The 18,299-nt window shown below is 45.9% G+C and overlaps 1 protein-coding gene and 1 long non-coding RNA gene across 3 annotated transcripts in view; both read right to left on the bottom strand.

The window, feature by feature from the left end:
* Positions 1-15,409, bottom strand: part of ASXL2 (ASXL transcriptional regulator 2) — a 248,647-nt gene extending 233,238 nt beyond the window's left edge. Inside the window, exon 1 of the mRNA XM_054021956.1 lies at positions 15,187-15,409. Coding sequence (XP_053877931.1) covers positions 15,187-15,243 — 57 coding nt within the window. The 5' untranslated portion in view covers positions 15,244-15,409. The remainder of the gene's footprint in view (positions 1-15,186) is intronic.
* On the bottom strand, positions 4,246-10,691 carry LOC128833808 (uncharacterized). Of its 2 annotated transcripts, XR_008444338.1 has the most exons (4): positions 10,580-10,691; positions 5,194-5,311; positions 5,023-5,056; positions 4,246-4,856 (listed from the first exon to the last, which is right to left on the bottom strand). It is a non-coding gene; the product is annotated as an uncharacterized LOC128833808 (long non-coding RNA). The 2 variants fall into 2 exon arrangements; XR_008444337.1 differs by having other exon boundaries at positions 5,023-5,311.
* Positions 15,410-18,299: the final 2,890 nt, after the last annotated feature.

The following is an 18,299-nucleotide window of genomic DNA, read 5'->3' as shown; positions in this document are numbered from 1 at the left end:
ACATTAGAATTGATGACAGCAAAGTAAGGTATTAGCGTTAGGAGATCTGTAACCCATACCAGATAAGCTGTGCTTGTATGTATTAAAAAGCCAACCAACACCACAACTAAGCCATACAAGAGATCATTGGACACCAAACTGCATTTCCCATAAGACTCAGGAAGGAGGACTGGTATTCTCATCTATTCAAAATAAATTGTTTAAGTATCTTATGTTTGTAGAGCAGTCCAGGAGAGTGAGCTAAGTGAGGGGAATGATGGTCCAGTGGTTTGGGCACTAACCTGGGACTCAAGGGGCCAGAGGTCAATTCCTTGCTCCACCACAGACTTCTTTTGGCAAGTCACTTTAGCCTCTGTACCTCAGCTCCTCATTTGCGAAATGGTGATAACAGTACTTCCCTACCTCACAAGGACGTCATGAGAAGAAATAAATTACAGACACTCAGATTCTACATAATGGGAGCAACATAAGTATCTGAGCTAGATAGAAGCTACAACTCCATTAACTAATACTCATGATCAGACCCAACATCAAGCATAATCCTTTGCAGATTTCTTGAGCTTTACTAACGAATTTTAAAATGCATTTTAAAATAAGATAACATCAGTGAAATACACCATTGTCACAGGAAAGTAGCCTCCTGCTGCTATACTAATGCCAAGGGGGTGAGGTAATATCTTTTATTGGACCAACTTCTGTTGGTGAAAGAGAAACTTTCAAGCTACACAGACCTAAAGAAGAGCTCTAAGTTTGTCTCTTTCACCAACAGAAGTTGGTACAATAAAAGATATTACCTCACCCATCTTGTCACTCTAATATCCTGGGACCTACATGGCTACAACATCATATCAATGCCAATGCATTTATGAATAGCAAAACATTTATTTCCAAGGCAAGAAATACTGACCCTGGAGAATCTTCTATTACAATTACTATATTGCTGTTTGTATCCAAGGTCTGATGTAGAATTAGTTTTGTTTGGACATTTAGTGACTTGCTGCTCTCCTACTGGCTTAAAGGGCCCACTTTCCGGTCAGTGAAACACCCAGTATGGTAAGTGCTATTTCATAAGGTAAGGTTTCTTTACCTGCCAATCACGAGAACTCATCCCAGTATCAGAGTGTTCCTCTCCTCCTGTGGATCACCATCAGTAGGCCAAACTATGCATTCAGTAATATTTTTTTGTATACACTATTGCTTGTGTGAAATGAAGTCAGCTTGCCAGCCAGATCTCTGCTTTGGGATGTCGGTGTGTCAAAGAGTTTATAGTTTTGAACTCTCGGACTATATTAACTATAGAAAGAGGATTTTAGAATAAAAATGTGTTGGGATAAAATTTAAGTAAGTCCCATCTTTTAACCAATCCAACATTTCTCTCAGTGAAAGCAGAAGAATGCTGATTAATCGTTTTACTTGTAAACCAGAACAATGGAACAAGGAAATAGTGGCAGATGTGGGCATTCAAAACACTCTTGTAACAGGGTGACTTTTCAGTGTAGAAACACATTTCCCTACTGTAGTGATTTTTAAACAGTGCAGTTTTAACACTCCATTAATGGATTCTTTACGTTTTGTTTCCAGTACATTTTCCACTAAGGAAGAAACAAAGTTAGGCTTGCTGAAATTGTAAACTTTGAACCTGAGCTATGGGTTAGCAGCATTTGCAAGCTCCAACTTCACCAGCTGGACTTGTAAACTCCTTGAACAAACAGCTGCAGACACGCACAACACAGTTAATACATTCTCAAAACACAGATGTTCTGCAATAATCTCCAGGTAATAAGGGCCCCATTGTACTAGGTGGTCTACACACATACGTGGAGACCGGACCCCACAAGGATACTGCAAACTAATTTGAAGAAAGGGGGGGAAAAAAGAAAGCAAGTAAAAAATAATAGGAGAGAAAAGATTGCATGTGTGTTTGGGGGCAAAAAATAAGCGAACAGGTACGCAATCTAACAATGTTCAGAATTTGATGGTTCTGAAGTTAAAAAAAATAACCTCTAAACACATGCTGTCACCAACCACCTAACCAACATTAGATGATTTCTCTTTAAAAAACCCTCAAAATCCATTTCTACTGTGAAGCCTACAAGGTGGTGGTAGACAACCTTACAAATTAGTTCAAGGAGGACATTTCATGCATTGGGGCAGTGCAAAAGAAAGCAGAGACATCTGTTGAAGTTCAAGGCTGAACTAAATAGAGTAACTGGAGTATTCCAAACTTATTGCTGAAGTATGGGCTTTGGTGGGATAAAGTTTGAGACTCAACCGATAATGGCTTGTTTGCTTCCTACTGTTGACTGTTAATCTGCATCTTTCTCTTTCTTTCCCTCTCACTTATGCAACTGATGCCCTGACTCAACAAACACACACTCACATGCATAAAGTTAAGCACAAGTATAAATATTTGTAGCATTAGGACCTTAGCCTATAACCTACTCAAACAAATTGCTATGCTGGATCAGACCAACAATCCATCTAGAATCATGTCACTTGATAGTCAGATACTTAAAAGAAAAGTACAAGAAATCCTGAAGTGGACAACTGTGGAATAATCTTACCATAAAAGAAGTTTCTTCCTAATCAACTCAGTCAGAAGCTGGTTTATGCTCTATATAGAAAATTATCATCCCTTCCTAAATCCTCACTAATGTAATGAGAAGACAGAGTTATCCACGTAAGTGACCATTTCTTTTTTGAAATCCTGCTAAACGCTTGGCCTACAATGGCAAAGCCACTGAACAAGCTGTGTTTTCAATACACCAGCCACCACCCCCGAAAATAGAGAGATCATGTGATTTAAAAAAAAATAAAATAAAAAACTCATCTTGAAAAATGAATATACATGATTAAGAAAGCAGACCAATCATTTAAGAAGTGAGCGGTAGTGGAAAAATACCAGAGACATAGGCCTAGTTCTTCCAAAAGGTGTGCCACGAAGGCATGCAAGGTAGTATGACCCTCATATCTCAAACATGAGGTTATATTCATGAAGGAAAAGGATTAATTAGGTCCCAGTGTGTACTTTGTGGATAAACTGGGGCTAAGACCTTGAAGTCATAAAAACTGCAGAGTCAAAAAACAAACAATAAAGATCAAACAGGCCATGAGCATTTCTAGAGCAATAGTTCTCAACCCGCGTCTCCCTTGCAGATCAATCAGCACATGGGGCAACCATGGGCCACAGCTATCTCAAAAAAGATATATTGGAATTGGAAAAGGTTCAGAAAAGGGCAACAAAAATGATTGGGGTATGGAATGGCTTCCTATGAGGAGAGATTAATAAGACTGGGACTTTTCAGCTTGGAAAAGAGATGGCTAAGGAGAGATACGATTGAGGTCTATAAAATCATGACTGGTGTGGAGAAAGTAAAGTAGATAAGGAAGTGCTGTTTACTCCTTCTCATAACACAAGAACTAGGGGTCACCAAATTAAATTAATAAGCAGCAGGTTTAAAACAAACAAAAGGAAGCATTTCTTCACACAATGCACAGTCAACCTGTGGAACTCTTTGCCAGAAGCTGTTGTGAAGGTCAAGACCATAACAGGGTTCAAAAAATAATTAGATAAATTCATGGAGGATAGGTCCATCAACGGCTACTAGCCAGGATGGGCGGGAATCGTGTCCCTAGCCTATATTTGCCAGAAGCTGGGAATGGGCGACAGATGATGAATCACTAGACGATTCCCTGTTCTGTTTATTCCCTCTGGGGCACCTGGCATTGGCTACTGTCTGAAGACAGGATACTGGGCTAGATGGACCTTTGGTCTGATCCAGTAGAGCCATTCTTATGTGACATCCTTAGGGCCATACAGGGTCATATATGTATTTTATGGATGTGGCCCACATAACACAGAGAGCTGCATATAGGGCCCATAATGGTAAATAGGTTGAGAACCACTGTTTTAGAATATTGATATCTCTTCCTCTAGATTTGTTTCTCCTTCTGGAAATGCAATAAACTGCTCATTTGACATAACACAGAATAGGAAAATGGAAAGAAACCTCAATTTGGACTTCACTAGCATTGGTATAAGGCCCTTTCAGAGAAGAGTTGTTGGTTCAGTACTGACATTTGTAAGGAAATACTGGGGAACCTTGCAGAAATTAAGTGGGACACATTCTACTTTCAAACATGGTGCTTGATCCCTCCACCAGGTTAATGGCATTACTTGCTCGAGTAAAGGGCCAGAAAACTGAGAATATGAAAAGATAAAGAGTTAACTTTATTAACGTTTAATATTAAAACAGCATGACCACAATACATGTAATATACTAGCAATACATGAACTTGCAGGACTAAGAAGGTTAGAAGTTACTATTTTAATATACAATTTCCCCAATATTTGCATACATAGACAATAGCCTTCTGTAAACTGCAAAGCTGTATAACGCCACTTACACCAATTGTACCATGCAATAATCAACATTATTTGAGAAAATGTTTTCACGCTTTGTTCTGCTGTGCGTAAATTACCTAACATTTTTGCTGCTGACAGTATGGAGTCAAAAAAATATCAAATTTCCTACAGAAGTTACATCACACATTACTAACCTCACTAGATTTAAGAACATGTTGGTTTTCTTACAGGATTTGTTTCTGTGGAAAGATATTGAGCGGCACTGTTGGCTGATGTGAGGACCAAAACTAGGACATTTAAAAAAACAAAATCATTTGCTGCAGACAATGAAAAATAATTTTAAAAGGAGGGACACACACTGTGGATTCTGTTCCAAAGTGTTCCTGTTAAGAAGCCCTTGTACTGAGAAAAGCATTCAAGAACTTGTATGTCCACAAATCTCTTATAGCAGGATGGAGGAAAGGAGATCGTTTTGTGTCACTGATGAAGTCTGCAGATGAAACAAAAATTGGGGGAGTGGTAAAGAATGAAGAGGACAGGTCACTGATACAGGGCAATCTGGATCACTTGATAAATTGATCACAAACGATATGCATTTTAATATGGCTAAATATAAACGTATATATTTAAGAACAAAGAACGTAGGCCATACTTACAGGAGGAGGGACTCTATCCTTGGAAGCAGTTAATCTGAAAGAGATTTGGGGTTGTGGTGGATAATCATCTGAACATGAGCTCCCAATGTGACACTGTGCCCAAAAGAGCTAATACAATCCTGGAATGCATAAATAGGGGATTTTCCTGTAGGAGTAGGGAGGTTATTTTACCTATAATAAGTGGCACCGGTGCAAAAATTGCTGGAATACTCTGTCCAGTTCTGGTGTCCACAATTCAAGGAAGATGTTGATAAACTGAAGAAGGTTCAGAGAAGAGCCACAAGAATGACTGAAGGATTAGAAAACATGGTTTATAGTAAGACTCAAGGAGCAAAATTGATTTAGCTTGACAAAGAGAAGGTTAAGCGGTGACTTGATTGCAGTCTGTAATATCTACAAGGGGAACAAATATTTAATAATTGCCTCTTCAATCTAGCAGAGAAAGGTATAGTATGATCCAGTGGCTGGAAGTTGAAGCTACACAAACTCAGACTGGAAATAAAGCATAAATCTGTAACAGTGAGAGTAATTAACCACTGAACAGTTTGCAAAGGGTTGTGGTGGATTTTAGATCACTGACAATTTTTAAATCAAGATTGGAAGTTTTTCCTACAAGATCCGCACTAGACATTATTTTGGGGAAGCTCTCTGGCCTGTTATACAGGAGGTCAGACTAGGTGATCACAATGGTCCCTTCTGGCCTTGGAATCTATGAGATAACCTTGGCAGGAGAAGAGCTGTTTTAACTTGTATTCAGTTCAACCAAGGTAAATACACACAGTACCTTAAGATTCACTTTCCTTCTCTGCTTGCACAATTGAGTTGAAGGAGAGAGACCCTCTTCAGTACATAAACAAATAATGAGCTCTGCATATTAGAGGCAGTGACTACGTTGAGTTTCAGAGAGGTAGCCGTGTTAGTGTGTATCCACAAAAACAACGAGGAGTCCGGTGGCACCTTGTTAGTCTTTAAGGTGCCACTGGACTCCTCATTGTTTTTATAAGGAGTTTGTTTCTCTCAGATCCTGATCATATTTTTAAGGGAAATAAATCTTAAATTCATTTCAAATGCAGTCACTCAAGTGTCTTTTACCCATAGCAGAAAGAATCGATATATAAATATCCTATGTATTTGAAAACTACATTTTTCTTCTGAGAATTAGGAACTGAGGAGAGATTTAATCTCCAGCAGGGCCCAGTCATATCCCAACACCTGAGGAGACCTCAATAACGAGCCTTTTGGGAACAGATGTTTCCAGTTCCAGGAAAAGCTAATTTGCATAGAAACAAAACATCCCCAGTGACTCCGGAAGAAACATTGTGCACCTTCAGTTACCTTGATTTTGTTTTTAATCAACTTTCATTTGAGTCTTTATAAAAAGACACTTTGTAAAAATTTCTGCACAAAATTAAATCAGGGCCACAGTACATTCAGGCTCACTGCAAATTATCCTAAACAGGAGAATGGAGGAAGAACATGCCATTTAAATTTTCTATGCAAACATAATACAGGGTAAACTCAGTTTTCAAACCCATTGCAGTCAATCTAGCTATATACCACATACTTAAAAAAAGCACACAGTTGCCACTGTAGTCCTGTTATGATAAATACAGTTAACACAAAAAAAATGAAGTTTTGGTAAAAAGCAGGATTTTGCAAGTGACACCTAACATTTCGCTAACATCCCCATGTGTCATTCACAAAACTACAAGAATATAGTTAACTTTTTAAAGGGGTAGATTTTTGTCTGGGCACGAAGACCACATACAAACCACTGGTCACATTATATGCCTATAGTACACTGATGTCTATAAGAGATTTTAAAAAGTCCAAGTACTTTGCAATACATTAGATCAGTGTCTTCTTAATTTTGAAATACAGGAATAGAAGGGCTAGCCAAACTGCTACCTACAGTTCTACACATTTATGTGAATCATAGCAGCGCAGTAAGGGGACACTACAGAATCCCGCACACATTACTTCATCTTGATCAGAGAACGATGTTCAGAAACAGAACCCATGTTGCATGCTGGAACTCAAATTTTTTCCAGACAGTGGCTCCAACTGGTTCTATTCAATGAAATTTGTGCATCACTCTGACTCCTAAAAAGCAGTCAAAAGGACTGTCTGTTGGGCAAAGTTTTGGCTTCATATTCCAGAGATGCCAAAAACAAGAGATATACTCACAGCACACATACTGCCAGAAAGAATTCAGCTCTACAGAAGAATCTGCAAGATATTTAATGCCAATTTTGTTATGTTTAGGATAAAAGTGGAACTCCTGCCAGACAGGGGAAAGTGTCTATGTCCTATTGTCAGTGTAGCATATATGCTCAGTACATTTTCTGCACAAACACAATTGGACTTAAGATATTCACCTGCAGACTCACTGCTATGTAAAGCCAGAACATCAAGATGGATTTCCCCAAAACATCATCCTAGCTGTTTGTTCAATGCAAATGAGGCCTCTAGCAGATTTCTAAATACTGGGCAATCAACTGAATCCCTCTTGCCTCACAGATCCTGTACATTCCATATCTGTTCTGAAAGAACGTTTGGACATATTACCAATGGGTAAATCAGAGCTACCTTGTCCTTAAACTCCTGAAAACAAGCCTTGGTGCTGGGTAAAGGTAACACCACAATCATACTTGAAGGGATTCATTCTGAGATAGCCTGCCACATTAAAAATCCTGGCTTCATTTTCTGCCATGCTCTTTCCATGGAATGTTGTCCCTATTGTCTGAAGTTATTTTTTCCCAAATGCACGCTATGCAGAGGATGAGCCCTTATTTAGCCATTAAGGACCTCAAAACAGAAAGATACATGTTCTCAGAACCACAGGGCTCAGTTACTGTAGCTCCTCCGAAAAGGCCGATTCAGAATCCTGCAACATGCTGCTCAACGGTTTGAACTACTATGATCTTAGGTTCTTTATGCTGCAGTCTAGAATGAAAGACTGGCTTTAAAACCCAACAATACCAATTTAAGGCCAGTTGACAGACAGACCTTGCCTACATTCCAGATCGTCCTCAGCCTTGTCCTGCTTTAGATCTTCATGCACCCCCCCCCCCCCCCCCGAGATCCCACCATGTCAGTTTATATCTCACCTGCATTTTGCAGGCAAGAAGCTCGGCAACCAATACGGTTTGGGCTACTGACCATGTTAAACTTCCATTGACAGCTCTACAACTTACATTGCAGCACAACTGAATTGCACTCGCAGGGTTTTTAAAATGCAAACAGTATCATCTCATGCCAAAAGCCAGCTCATATTATTCAGAAGAACACTGCAATTGATGGCTTACAATGCCCCTTGAACTTTCTGGAAATGTTTTTACAATATTCTCTGACCCCTAAAGACTTGCAGGTTTGTGTACAAAGTGGGTAAGTGGACTCTATGCTTCTGTGCACAGGCGGGCAATTTTTCCATTTTGTGTTCCTTCCCTCCCTGCTGTACAAACACTTTGGGATGGTTATGATCATGCTTAGGGCCCTACCAAATTCACAGTCCATTTTGGTTAATTTCACGGTCATAGGATTTTTTAAAATTGTAAATTTCACGATATCAGCTATTTAAATCTGAAATTTTAGCAGTGTTGTAATTGTAGGGGTCCTGACCCAAAAATAAGTTGTGTGGGAGGGTTGCAAGGTTATTGTAGGGAGGGTTGCAGTACTGCTACCCTTACTTCTACTGGTGGCAGCGCTGCCTCCGGAGCTGAGCAGCTGGAGAGCGGCGACTGCTGGCTGGGAACCCAGCTCTGAAGGCAGAACCGCCACCAGTAGCAACGCAGAAGTAAGGATGACATGGTATGGTATTGCCATCCTTACTTCTGTGCTGCTCCTTGCAAAGCAGGGCCCACCCTCAGTCAGCTGCCGCCACTGTCCGGCCACCCAGCTCTGAAGGCAGCAGCGCAGAAGTAAAGGTAGCATGATATGGTATTGCCACCCTTACTTCTACACTGCTGCTGGTGGGGCATTGCCTTGAGAGCTGGGCACCCAGCCAACAGCTGCCACTCTCCAGCCACCCAGCTCTGAAGTCAGTGCAGAATAAGGGTGACCCCCCCCCCTCCCCTGCAACTCCCTTTTGGGCCAGGACTCCCAATTTGAGAAACGCTGGTCTCCCCCATGAAATCTGCATAGTATAGGGTAAAAGCACACAAAAGACCAGATTTCACAGTCTGTGACATGTTTTTCATGGCCGTGAATTTGGTAGGGCCCTAATCATGCTGTGTAACAAAGGGGCCTGCATGTTTCCTTCCATCATCTCTAGGATGGATATCTGATCACACAAATTCTGTGGAATTAGAACACCCCACGATTTGATTTTATAGTGTACAGAGGAATGAGCCAAGGCAGATTCCTATAGCTGGGGGAAGCAGGCATCACTTCACAGGAGTTACCACAGCAGAGAGTGCAATCACACTGATCCAATGCATGGTGGCAAAACTCCTAGATGGTGGGTGCTCTGAAAGCGCAAATACCTATCAGAACAAAATTCTGTTCTGTTTAAATGCACAAGACCCTGGGCTCACTGAAAGCTTGAAACAACCAATTTAAAAGTCAGTCTGCTCCTTAATAGGCAGTCAGTATAGAGAACCATAATATAATGACAACTGCTCAATCGTGTGATCAGATGGCGTACAGCGTGGCATTCTACATCCCACAGTAAAACAGAAGAGCCCTGCTGAAAGCATTACAGGGAATTTATAATACTCAGGTCTTGCGATGATGAGTTGCTGTTGAACAAATGTCACAGCCTAAGGGCCTATGGTACTTTGGAATTGCTTATGGATTGAGTGCAAACTGTGCAGTTGACAAAAACCTTTTCTATCACATATGGGGACTGCTCCTGGAAAATGCATGGTCAGATACATTACCAAGTTTCTTAACCGTGTCTCACAACTCTAAATGCTCCCACTACACAACTGGGAGTACAAAGACACCTTATCAACGGTCCCGGCCCGCCAACAAGATTTCTATGTTGAATTTAAGAATGAGCCCACAACACACCTGGATAGCACTTTCATGTACACCGCCTACAGAGATAGCAGGGGACACTGGCTAAAGGATGAATGAATGTATTGGTATACAGAGGTTCCTTCCAGGTTCAGAAGAGATCTTGCTAAAAAAAACACTTGCATTGAGAAATAAACGAGATACAATTTCAAGGGACACATTTCAAAACCCTCAGTAATAACACACGTTTCAGAGTAACAGCCGTGTTAGTATGCATCCGAAGAAGTGGGCTGTAGTCCACGAAAGCTTATGCTCTAATAAATTTGTTAGTCTCTAAGGTGCCACAAGTACTCCTGTTCTTCTTTTTGAGTAATAACACACGTGTCCTCCGTGCTCTCCAAATTCACCATTAGAACTTCATGCAGAATGAAGAAAGACAGGTGTACATACCTATTTAAAAGTACCTTATGGTTTAATATTAATTCTCACCTTCAGTTACCAACTGCACCAAATAAGAGGTTAGATTTTTCTTTATATATATTTCAGAAAACTATAACTAACCAGGGCCCTGTGCATACTGCAGCTCAGCAGAACATACCTCTGGCTGTATGTGGCATCTGGTTCACATTCATGAATTCCTCTATTCAACTAGCAGAGTTCCTCAGCCCTTGTCCTGAGAAGAGTCACTGTTAACCAGTCAGCAGCTACAGAGCCCTACTGAAGGAGAGTCAGGAAGAAGGAAAAAGAAGTTCACCAGCAGTAACTCTTATTATGTGAATGTATTGCCTCCACAAACGCTCTTCCTCCTTACAAAGTGGAAGTAATTCAGCTCCAAATAAGTATTGTGGATGTAGAGAGGAACTGAGGCTTAGTTAAAAGGAGGTGGGGTATTTCATACATAACATAAGGCTAGAAGGAACCATTGTGACCATCTACTCTGATCTCCTGCATAATATAGGACTTCCCTGAATTTATTCCTGTTTGAATACAGCTTATCTTTCACAAAAGCATCTAAACTTGGATTCTCTATCACTGGGAACTTTTAAATCACCACAAGCCTTGGTAAGTTGTTCAGTGGTTAATTACCCTTAGTGTTAAAAACATATGCCTTATTTCCAGTCTCCTCCGCCCAAGTCATTTTCAGAGTCACTGCTTTGCAAGATATAGTCCTCCATCCTGTAAGTATGGCCTACATTCTTTGTTCGTAAATGTATACATTTATATTCAGCTGTACTAAAACACATATTGTTTGCTCCTGCCCAGCTAGCCAAGTGATCCAGATCACTCTATCGGTGGCCTACCCTCTGCATTATTTACTACTTCCGCAATTTGTGTGGTCATTTGTAAGTTTTATCAGTGATTGTTTTCTGTCAGGTCATTAATAAAAGTGTTAAATAGCAAAGGACCAAGAACTGATCCCAGGTGGACCCCACTAGAAACAGAGCCACTCAACAATGATTCCCCATTTGCAATTATTAGACCTGTGTTAGCAAGCTTTTAACCCATTTAATGTGTGCCATGTTGATTTTGTATCATTCTAGCTTCTTTATCAAAATGTCATGCTGTACCAAGTCAAATGCCTTACTGAAGTATATTACATCAACATTATTGAACATACAACTTGGGTTGAAGATAATCAAAAAAGATATTGAACTGGATAAGATCTATTTTCCATAAACCCATGTTCATTGGCATTAATTACCCTCCTTTAACTGAGTCCCACATCAGCTGTTCCATTGTTTTGCCCATGATGGATGTCATGCTAACAGGCATGAATTACCCAATTCATTCCTTTCACCCTTTTAAAATATTGGCACAAAATTAGCTTTCTCCCAGTCATCTGGAATTCCCCAATGCCTGAAGACTTATAGAACAATTTATATTAACAGTCTAGAATGCCACAACCAGCTTTTTTAGGAAATTCTTGGGTGCAACTTATCTGGACTTGCTGATTTTAAAATGTCTAGGTGTAGTTAAACAGCTACATCTTCCTGAGTTAATGCAAGAATGAAAGCTATCATCATCATAGAACACTAGATTTTTCTGCAGTAATTTAGAAAAGCAAGAACAGAAATATTTATTGAACACTTCTACCTTTTCTGATTATTATTGATAATTCTACTATATACATCCAGTAGTGGACCAATACCATTGTTTGGATTCCTTTTATTCCCTCCGTCTACAGAATGAATGGATGCTTTTACCCTTAGATTTTTATATCAAGTGACACACATAGGGTCCTTGTATTGGTTAACAACAAATTCAAGTCCCAAAGACTATCAGAATCCAATGGGAGGGTAAAGTTTATAAGATCTTTAGAATTTTTTCACCAGCAAATGGACAGATCCAGGGGTCTCTTTCACATATATGTAGGAATCGATCTAAACCTTCACAGTTACCAGCATTAGTTTTGATAACACCAGAGTCTAGTATAACTGGAACTGGACAAGAAACAGAGTCAAAGCTCTGTCTTAAGCAAACCTAATATGGCTCCATTTGACAATGTAACACTTCCCAGGAGCTTAAGTTTTATTTTAGTATTAAGAAATAAAGAACATAACAGATATGGGTCAGACCAATGGTCAATCTAGCTCAGTATCCTGTCTCTGACCAGTGCCAGAGGCTTCACAGGGAATGAACAGAACAAGGCAATTTCGAGTGATCTATCCCGTCATCCAGTCCCAGTTTCTGGCAATTGGAGATTTAGGGACACCCGGAGCATGGGGTTATGTCCTAACCATCTTGGCTAATAGCCAGTGATGTCCTATTCTCCATGAACTTATCTAGCTCTTCTTTGAACACTGTTCTAGTTTTGGTTTTCACCACATCCCCAGGCAATGAGATCCACAGGATGACTGACTGCGCATTGTGTGAAGAAGTATTTCCTTATATTTGTTTAAGCCCGCTGCCTATTAATTTAATTGGGTGACCCCTTTTTCTTGTGTTACGAGAATGAATAAGGAAGTCTTATTTGCTCACTTTCTCCACACCAGTCACGATTTTATAGACTTCTATCATATCTCCCATTTGTCATCTATTTTCTTAATGAACAGTCCCAATCTTTTTAACCTCTCCTCATACAGAAGCTGTTCCATACCCCTATCATTTTTGTTGCCCTTCTATGTACCTTTTCCACTTCTAATATCTTTTTTCTAAATGAGGCAACCAGAACTGCATGCATTATTCAAGGTGTGGAGATACCATAGATTTATATAGTGGCATTATGACATTTTATTTTATTATCTATCCCTTCCTTCCTAATGGCTCCTAATATTGTTAGCTTTTTTGACTGCTGCTGCACATTGAGTGGATGTTTTCAGAGAACTGGCCACAATGATTCCAAGATCTTTGAGTGGTAACAGCTAATTTAGACCCCACCATTTTGTATGTATAGTTGGGACTATTTTTCCAACATGCATTAATTTGCATTTATTGAATTTCATCTGCCACTTTGTTGCCCAGTCACTCAGCTTGGTGAGATCCCTTTGTTAAGTCTTCCCAGTCAGCTTTAGACTTAACTGGAAGCGTTTAGTAGAGTCAATACTTGTGTCGACTACAATTTACATTTTGGTTTCGCCGTTATCTCACACTTAGACTACTGCAGAAATCGTTGAACTCCCCTTTTCCTCTATCCATGCTCTAAAATAAGGATGCCCCAAATGCAACCCACACAGAGCTCCTTAAGGGAGATAACGTAACAGACCACTAGACTAACAAATTGGGAAACCAAAATTCTATTCCCAGGTTTGCAACTGACTCACTGAATGACCTTAAACAAGTCACTTACCCTTTCGGTGACTCAGTCTCCCATTTATAAAAAGTGAATAGTGATGCTTTACTCATGGTGTGAACATTGAGAATTATGAGTGAATAGCACTGTGTAAGTTATTTATTTTCATTGCAGTAGTACCTAGACACCAGAGTCCTACTGTCCTGAGCTCTGTACAAACATATCATGAGGCAGTCCCTGCCCTAAAAGAACTTACAAGCTAAGTAAGACTAAGACAACAGGTGGAAATAAACACACAGGAGAAGTACAAGAAAACAAATGAGAACACACTGGTCATCATGAGAAGCTGCCTAACCAAGTGCTACCTCCACCCGCATCTTTCACACAGTCCCTGGAGAGTACAGCTCCCAGCACACAAATCTCTATTTCCATCTGAATAGCCTCCTAGCTCCAGAGACTGGTTATTAAGTATTCTCTAGCACCCATCAAGTTGTTGCTGTTTACTGAAATCCTTTTATTTACATATATACCTACTCTCTGGAGAAACCATTTCTTGAATTTAATCTGACACCAGCCAAATGTTTATAACTCTTCATTAGGTTGGAGTTTGGTTTAGTTTTGTGAAGCATTAAGATATTGATAAAGGACAATTACCTCACCCACCTTGTCACTATAACAAAGAGTTTTCTCTATAACAGAAGCAAATGGAATTAGAGGAAGGCATCAATTCTTCAGAACCACTCCTCAGAAGAAGAATGTGTGTTTAAGTTACCATCAGTTAATGAGCAAGAATTGTCAGTACAAAGTAGGCAAGGCAGGTATCTTTCTAAAGAGAAATAGTCCTGAATCATCCCATAGCATCTTGAGTTTATCACAGCCACGTTTAGCAAAAACTACAAGCCCAGACTGTAATTGCTCAAGACAAACTATTGCAACAGTTCAACTAGTGTTTGGGGAGAGAGAGAGACAGACGCTCTGCTCATCCCCAACACTCCCAGGGAAGCCTCTAGCTCTGGCAGGGTAGCAGAGCTGCCCGCCAGTCTACTTGAACCCAGCTCTCGGCACAGCAAGCCCATCCTGGCCAACAGCCCAAAGGGCATCGCATGCACCTCGCTGCCAGAGACCCCAGTCCAGGTCGGGGCACTGCTGGCCGAATGACCCACGCAAGCTGCTCTCCAGGGGGCAAGCTCCCGCCACCGCAGCCGGCTTGGGGACTCCAGTCCCGCGGCTGCAGCTTCAGCGCCCAACAGAAGTGGCCGCACTCCGGCGGAGGGAGCTCGCACGACCTGTGCCAGCCGGGGGAAGGCCTATGACCCGCCCTAGCGGCCTCCGGCTCCTCCGGGCACCCCTTGCCCATCCTCCCGCCACCAGCCCAGTCCCTCGCGCCCCTATCCCGTCCTGGCGCCTGCCTCCCCTTCCCCGCCCTTCATCCCCCTGCCCAGGGCTGGTGGCCTCTGCCCCCGGGCCCCACGTACCGTCCTGGCGGCCTCTGCCCAGGTCCTGCCCTTCTTCCTGCGGCCCTTCTCCCTCATGTCGCACGCGATGGGGGGCAGCTGGCTCGGAGGCTCCCGGCCGATCCTTCCGCCCAGGGCGCTTGGGCCGCAGCTGCTCCGGTCCCGAGGCAGAGAGCGGTGGGTGGCCCTAAGTCCGAGCGCTGCAGGCACCAGCTCCCCCTGCGGCCGCTGCTGCCATATTGGGATCCTACTGTACAGGAGCTGCGGTCATGTGACCCCGCCCGCGTGACTCCACCTACTGTATTGGCCACGAAGAGGGGAGGGGCCGGGGGACCAAAGGCCCCGCCCCAGAGAGCGAGAGCGAGAGAGACCAACGCCCGCGCTCCACCTGTACCGCCCCCACCGCCGCGCTCTGACGCGGTCCCGCCCACACCCCCGCCCCCAACTGCCACTCAAGGGCCGTTCCCAAACGTGAGCGGGCCCCCTTCTCCTCCCGGCTGCCACGCCCCATTGGGCTGCCACTCACCTACACCCCGCCCCTATGGCTCCTAAGCCCGCCTACCCCCTCTCCAGCGCCGGGTTCCGCCTGCCGCTCCCGGGTCCGACAGCTGCTAGCGCCGCCCACCCCGTCCTGCCTTACTCCTCGCTGCTGTTCCCCATGGGTCTTCCCGAGCGCCGCACGCGCCCCTCCCCCAACCGCCACCCCGACTGCCACCCGCTCCCCTCCCCCAACTGCCACACTCTCCCCTTCCCCCAAACCGCCACCCTGTCTGCCACTCGCTCCCCTCCCCCAACCCCCATTGCCACACGCTCCCCTCCCCCAACTGCCACACGCTCCCCTTCCCCAAACCGCCACCCCAACATCCCTATACAACCTTCCACCAACCGCCACCCCAACTGCCACACGCTCCCCTCCCCCAACTGCCACCCCGACTGCCACACGCTCCCCTCCCCCAACCGCCACCCCAACTGCCACACGCTCCCCTCCCCCAACTGCCACCCCGACTGCCACACGCTCCCCTCCCCCAACCGCCACCCCAACTGCCACACGCTCCCCTCCCCCAACCGCCACCCCAACATCCCTATACAACCTTCCACCAACCGCCACCCCAACTGCCACACGCTCCCCTCCCCAAATCGCCACCCCCACTGCCACCCGCTCCACTCTCCCAACCGCCACCCCCACTGCCACATGCTCCCCTCCCCCAACTGCCACCCCAACTGCCACACTCTCCCCTTCTCCAACTGCCACACTCTCCCCTTCCCCAAACCGCCACCCTGTCTGCCACCCGCTCCCCTCTCCCAACCGCCACCCCCACTGCCACACGCTCCCCTCCCCCAACTGCCACACTCTCCCCTTCCCCAAACCGCCACCCCAACATCCCTATACGACCTTCCACCAACCGCCACCCCAACTGCCACATGCTCCCCTCCCCCAAATGCCACCCCGACTGCCACACGCTCCCCTCCCCCAAACCGCCACCCCGACCGCCACACGCTCCCCTCCCCGCAAACCGCCACCCCGACCGCCACACGCTCCCCTCCCGCAAACCGCCACCCCGACCGCCACACGCTCCCCTCCCCCAACCGCCACCCCGACTGCCACACGCTCCCCTCCCCCAACTGCCACCCTGTCTGCAACCCGCTCCCCTCTCCCAACCGCCACCCCCACTGCCACACGCTCCCCTCCCCCAACTGCCACACGCTCCCCTCCCCAAACCGCCACCCTGTCTGCCACCCGCTCCCCTCTCCCAACCGCCACCCCCACTGCCACACGCTCCCCTCCCCCAAATGCCACACTCTCCCCTTCCCCAAACCGCCACCCCAACATCCCTATTCGCCCTTCCCCCAACCGCCACCCCAACTGCCACACGCTCCCCTCCCCCAACTGCCACCCCTACTGCCACACGCTTCCCTCCCAACCGCCACACGCTCCCCTCCCCCAAACCGCCACCCCGACTGCCACACGCTTCCCTCCCGCAAACCGCCACCCCGACCGCCACACGCTCCCCTCCCCCAACTGCCACCCCGACAGCCACACGCTCCCCTCCCCCAACTGCCACACTCTCCCCTTCCCCAAACCGCCACCTCAACATCCCTATACGACCTTCCACCAACCGCCACTTCAACCGCCACACGCTCCCCTCCGCCAAACCGCCACCCCGACCGCCATACACTCCCCTCCCTCAAACCGCCACCCCGACGGCCACACGCTCCCCTCCCTCAAACCGCCACCCCGACTGCCACACGCTCCCCTCCCCCAAACCGCCACCCGACTGCCACACGCTCCCCTCCCCCAACCGCCACCCCGACCGCCACACGCTCCCCTCCCCCAACCGCCACCCCGACCGCCACACGCTCCCCTCCCCCAACCGCCATACACTCCCCTCCCTCAAACCGCCACCCCGACCGCCACACGCTCCCCTCCCTCAAACCGCCACCCCGACTGCCACACGCTCCCCTCCCCCAATCGCCTCCCCAACACCCCTATGCTCCCCTCCCCCAACCGCCACCCTGACCGCCGCACGCGCCCCCCCCAACTGCCACACTCTACCCTTCCCCAAACCGCCACCCCAACACCCCTATACGCCCTTCCCCCAACCGCCACCCCGTCTGCCACACACTCCCCTCCCCCAACCGCCACCCCGACTGCCACACACTCCCCTCCCCCAACCGCCACCACAACACCCCATGCTACCCTCCCCCAACCACCACCCCGACTGCCGCACGCGCCGCTCCCCAAACCGCCACCCCGACTGCCACACGCTCCCCTCCCCCAACTGCCACCCCGACTGCCACTCCAACACCCCTATGCGCCCTTCCCCCAACCGCCACCCCAACTTCCACACGCGCCCCTCACCAAACCGCCACCCCGACTGCCACACACTCCCCTCCCCCAAACGCCACCCCGACTGCCACACGCGCCCTTCCCCCAACCGCCACCCCAACACTCCTATGCGCCTTTCCCCCAACCGCCACCCCGTCTGCCACAGGCTCCCCTCCCCCAACCGCCACCCCGTCTGCCACAGGCTCCCCTCCCCCAACCGCCACCCCAACTGCCACATGCTCCCCTCCCCCAACCGCCACCCGTATGCTCCCTTCCCCCGTCTGCCACACGCTCCCTTCCCCCCAAC

The sequence above is a fragment of the Malaclemys terrapin genome, chromosome 3 (genome assembly GCF_027887155.1).
Source record: "Malaclemys terrapin pileata isolate rMalTer1 chromosome 3, rMalTer1.hap1, whole genome shotgun sequence".
NCBI lineage: Eukaryota > Metazoa > Chordata > Testudines > Emydidae > Malaclemys > Malaclemys terrapin.
Note: the sequence above shows the minus strand (reverse complement) of the source record. Positions and strands in the feature narration are given on the sequence as shown.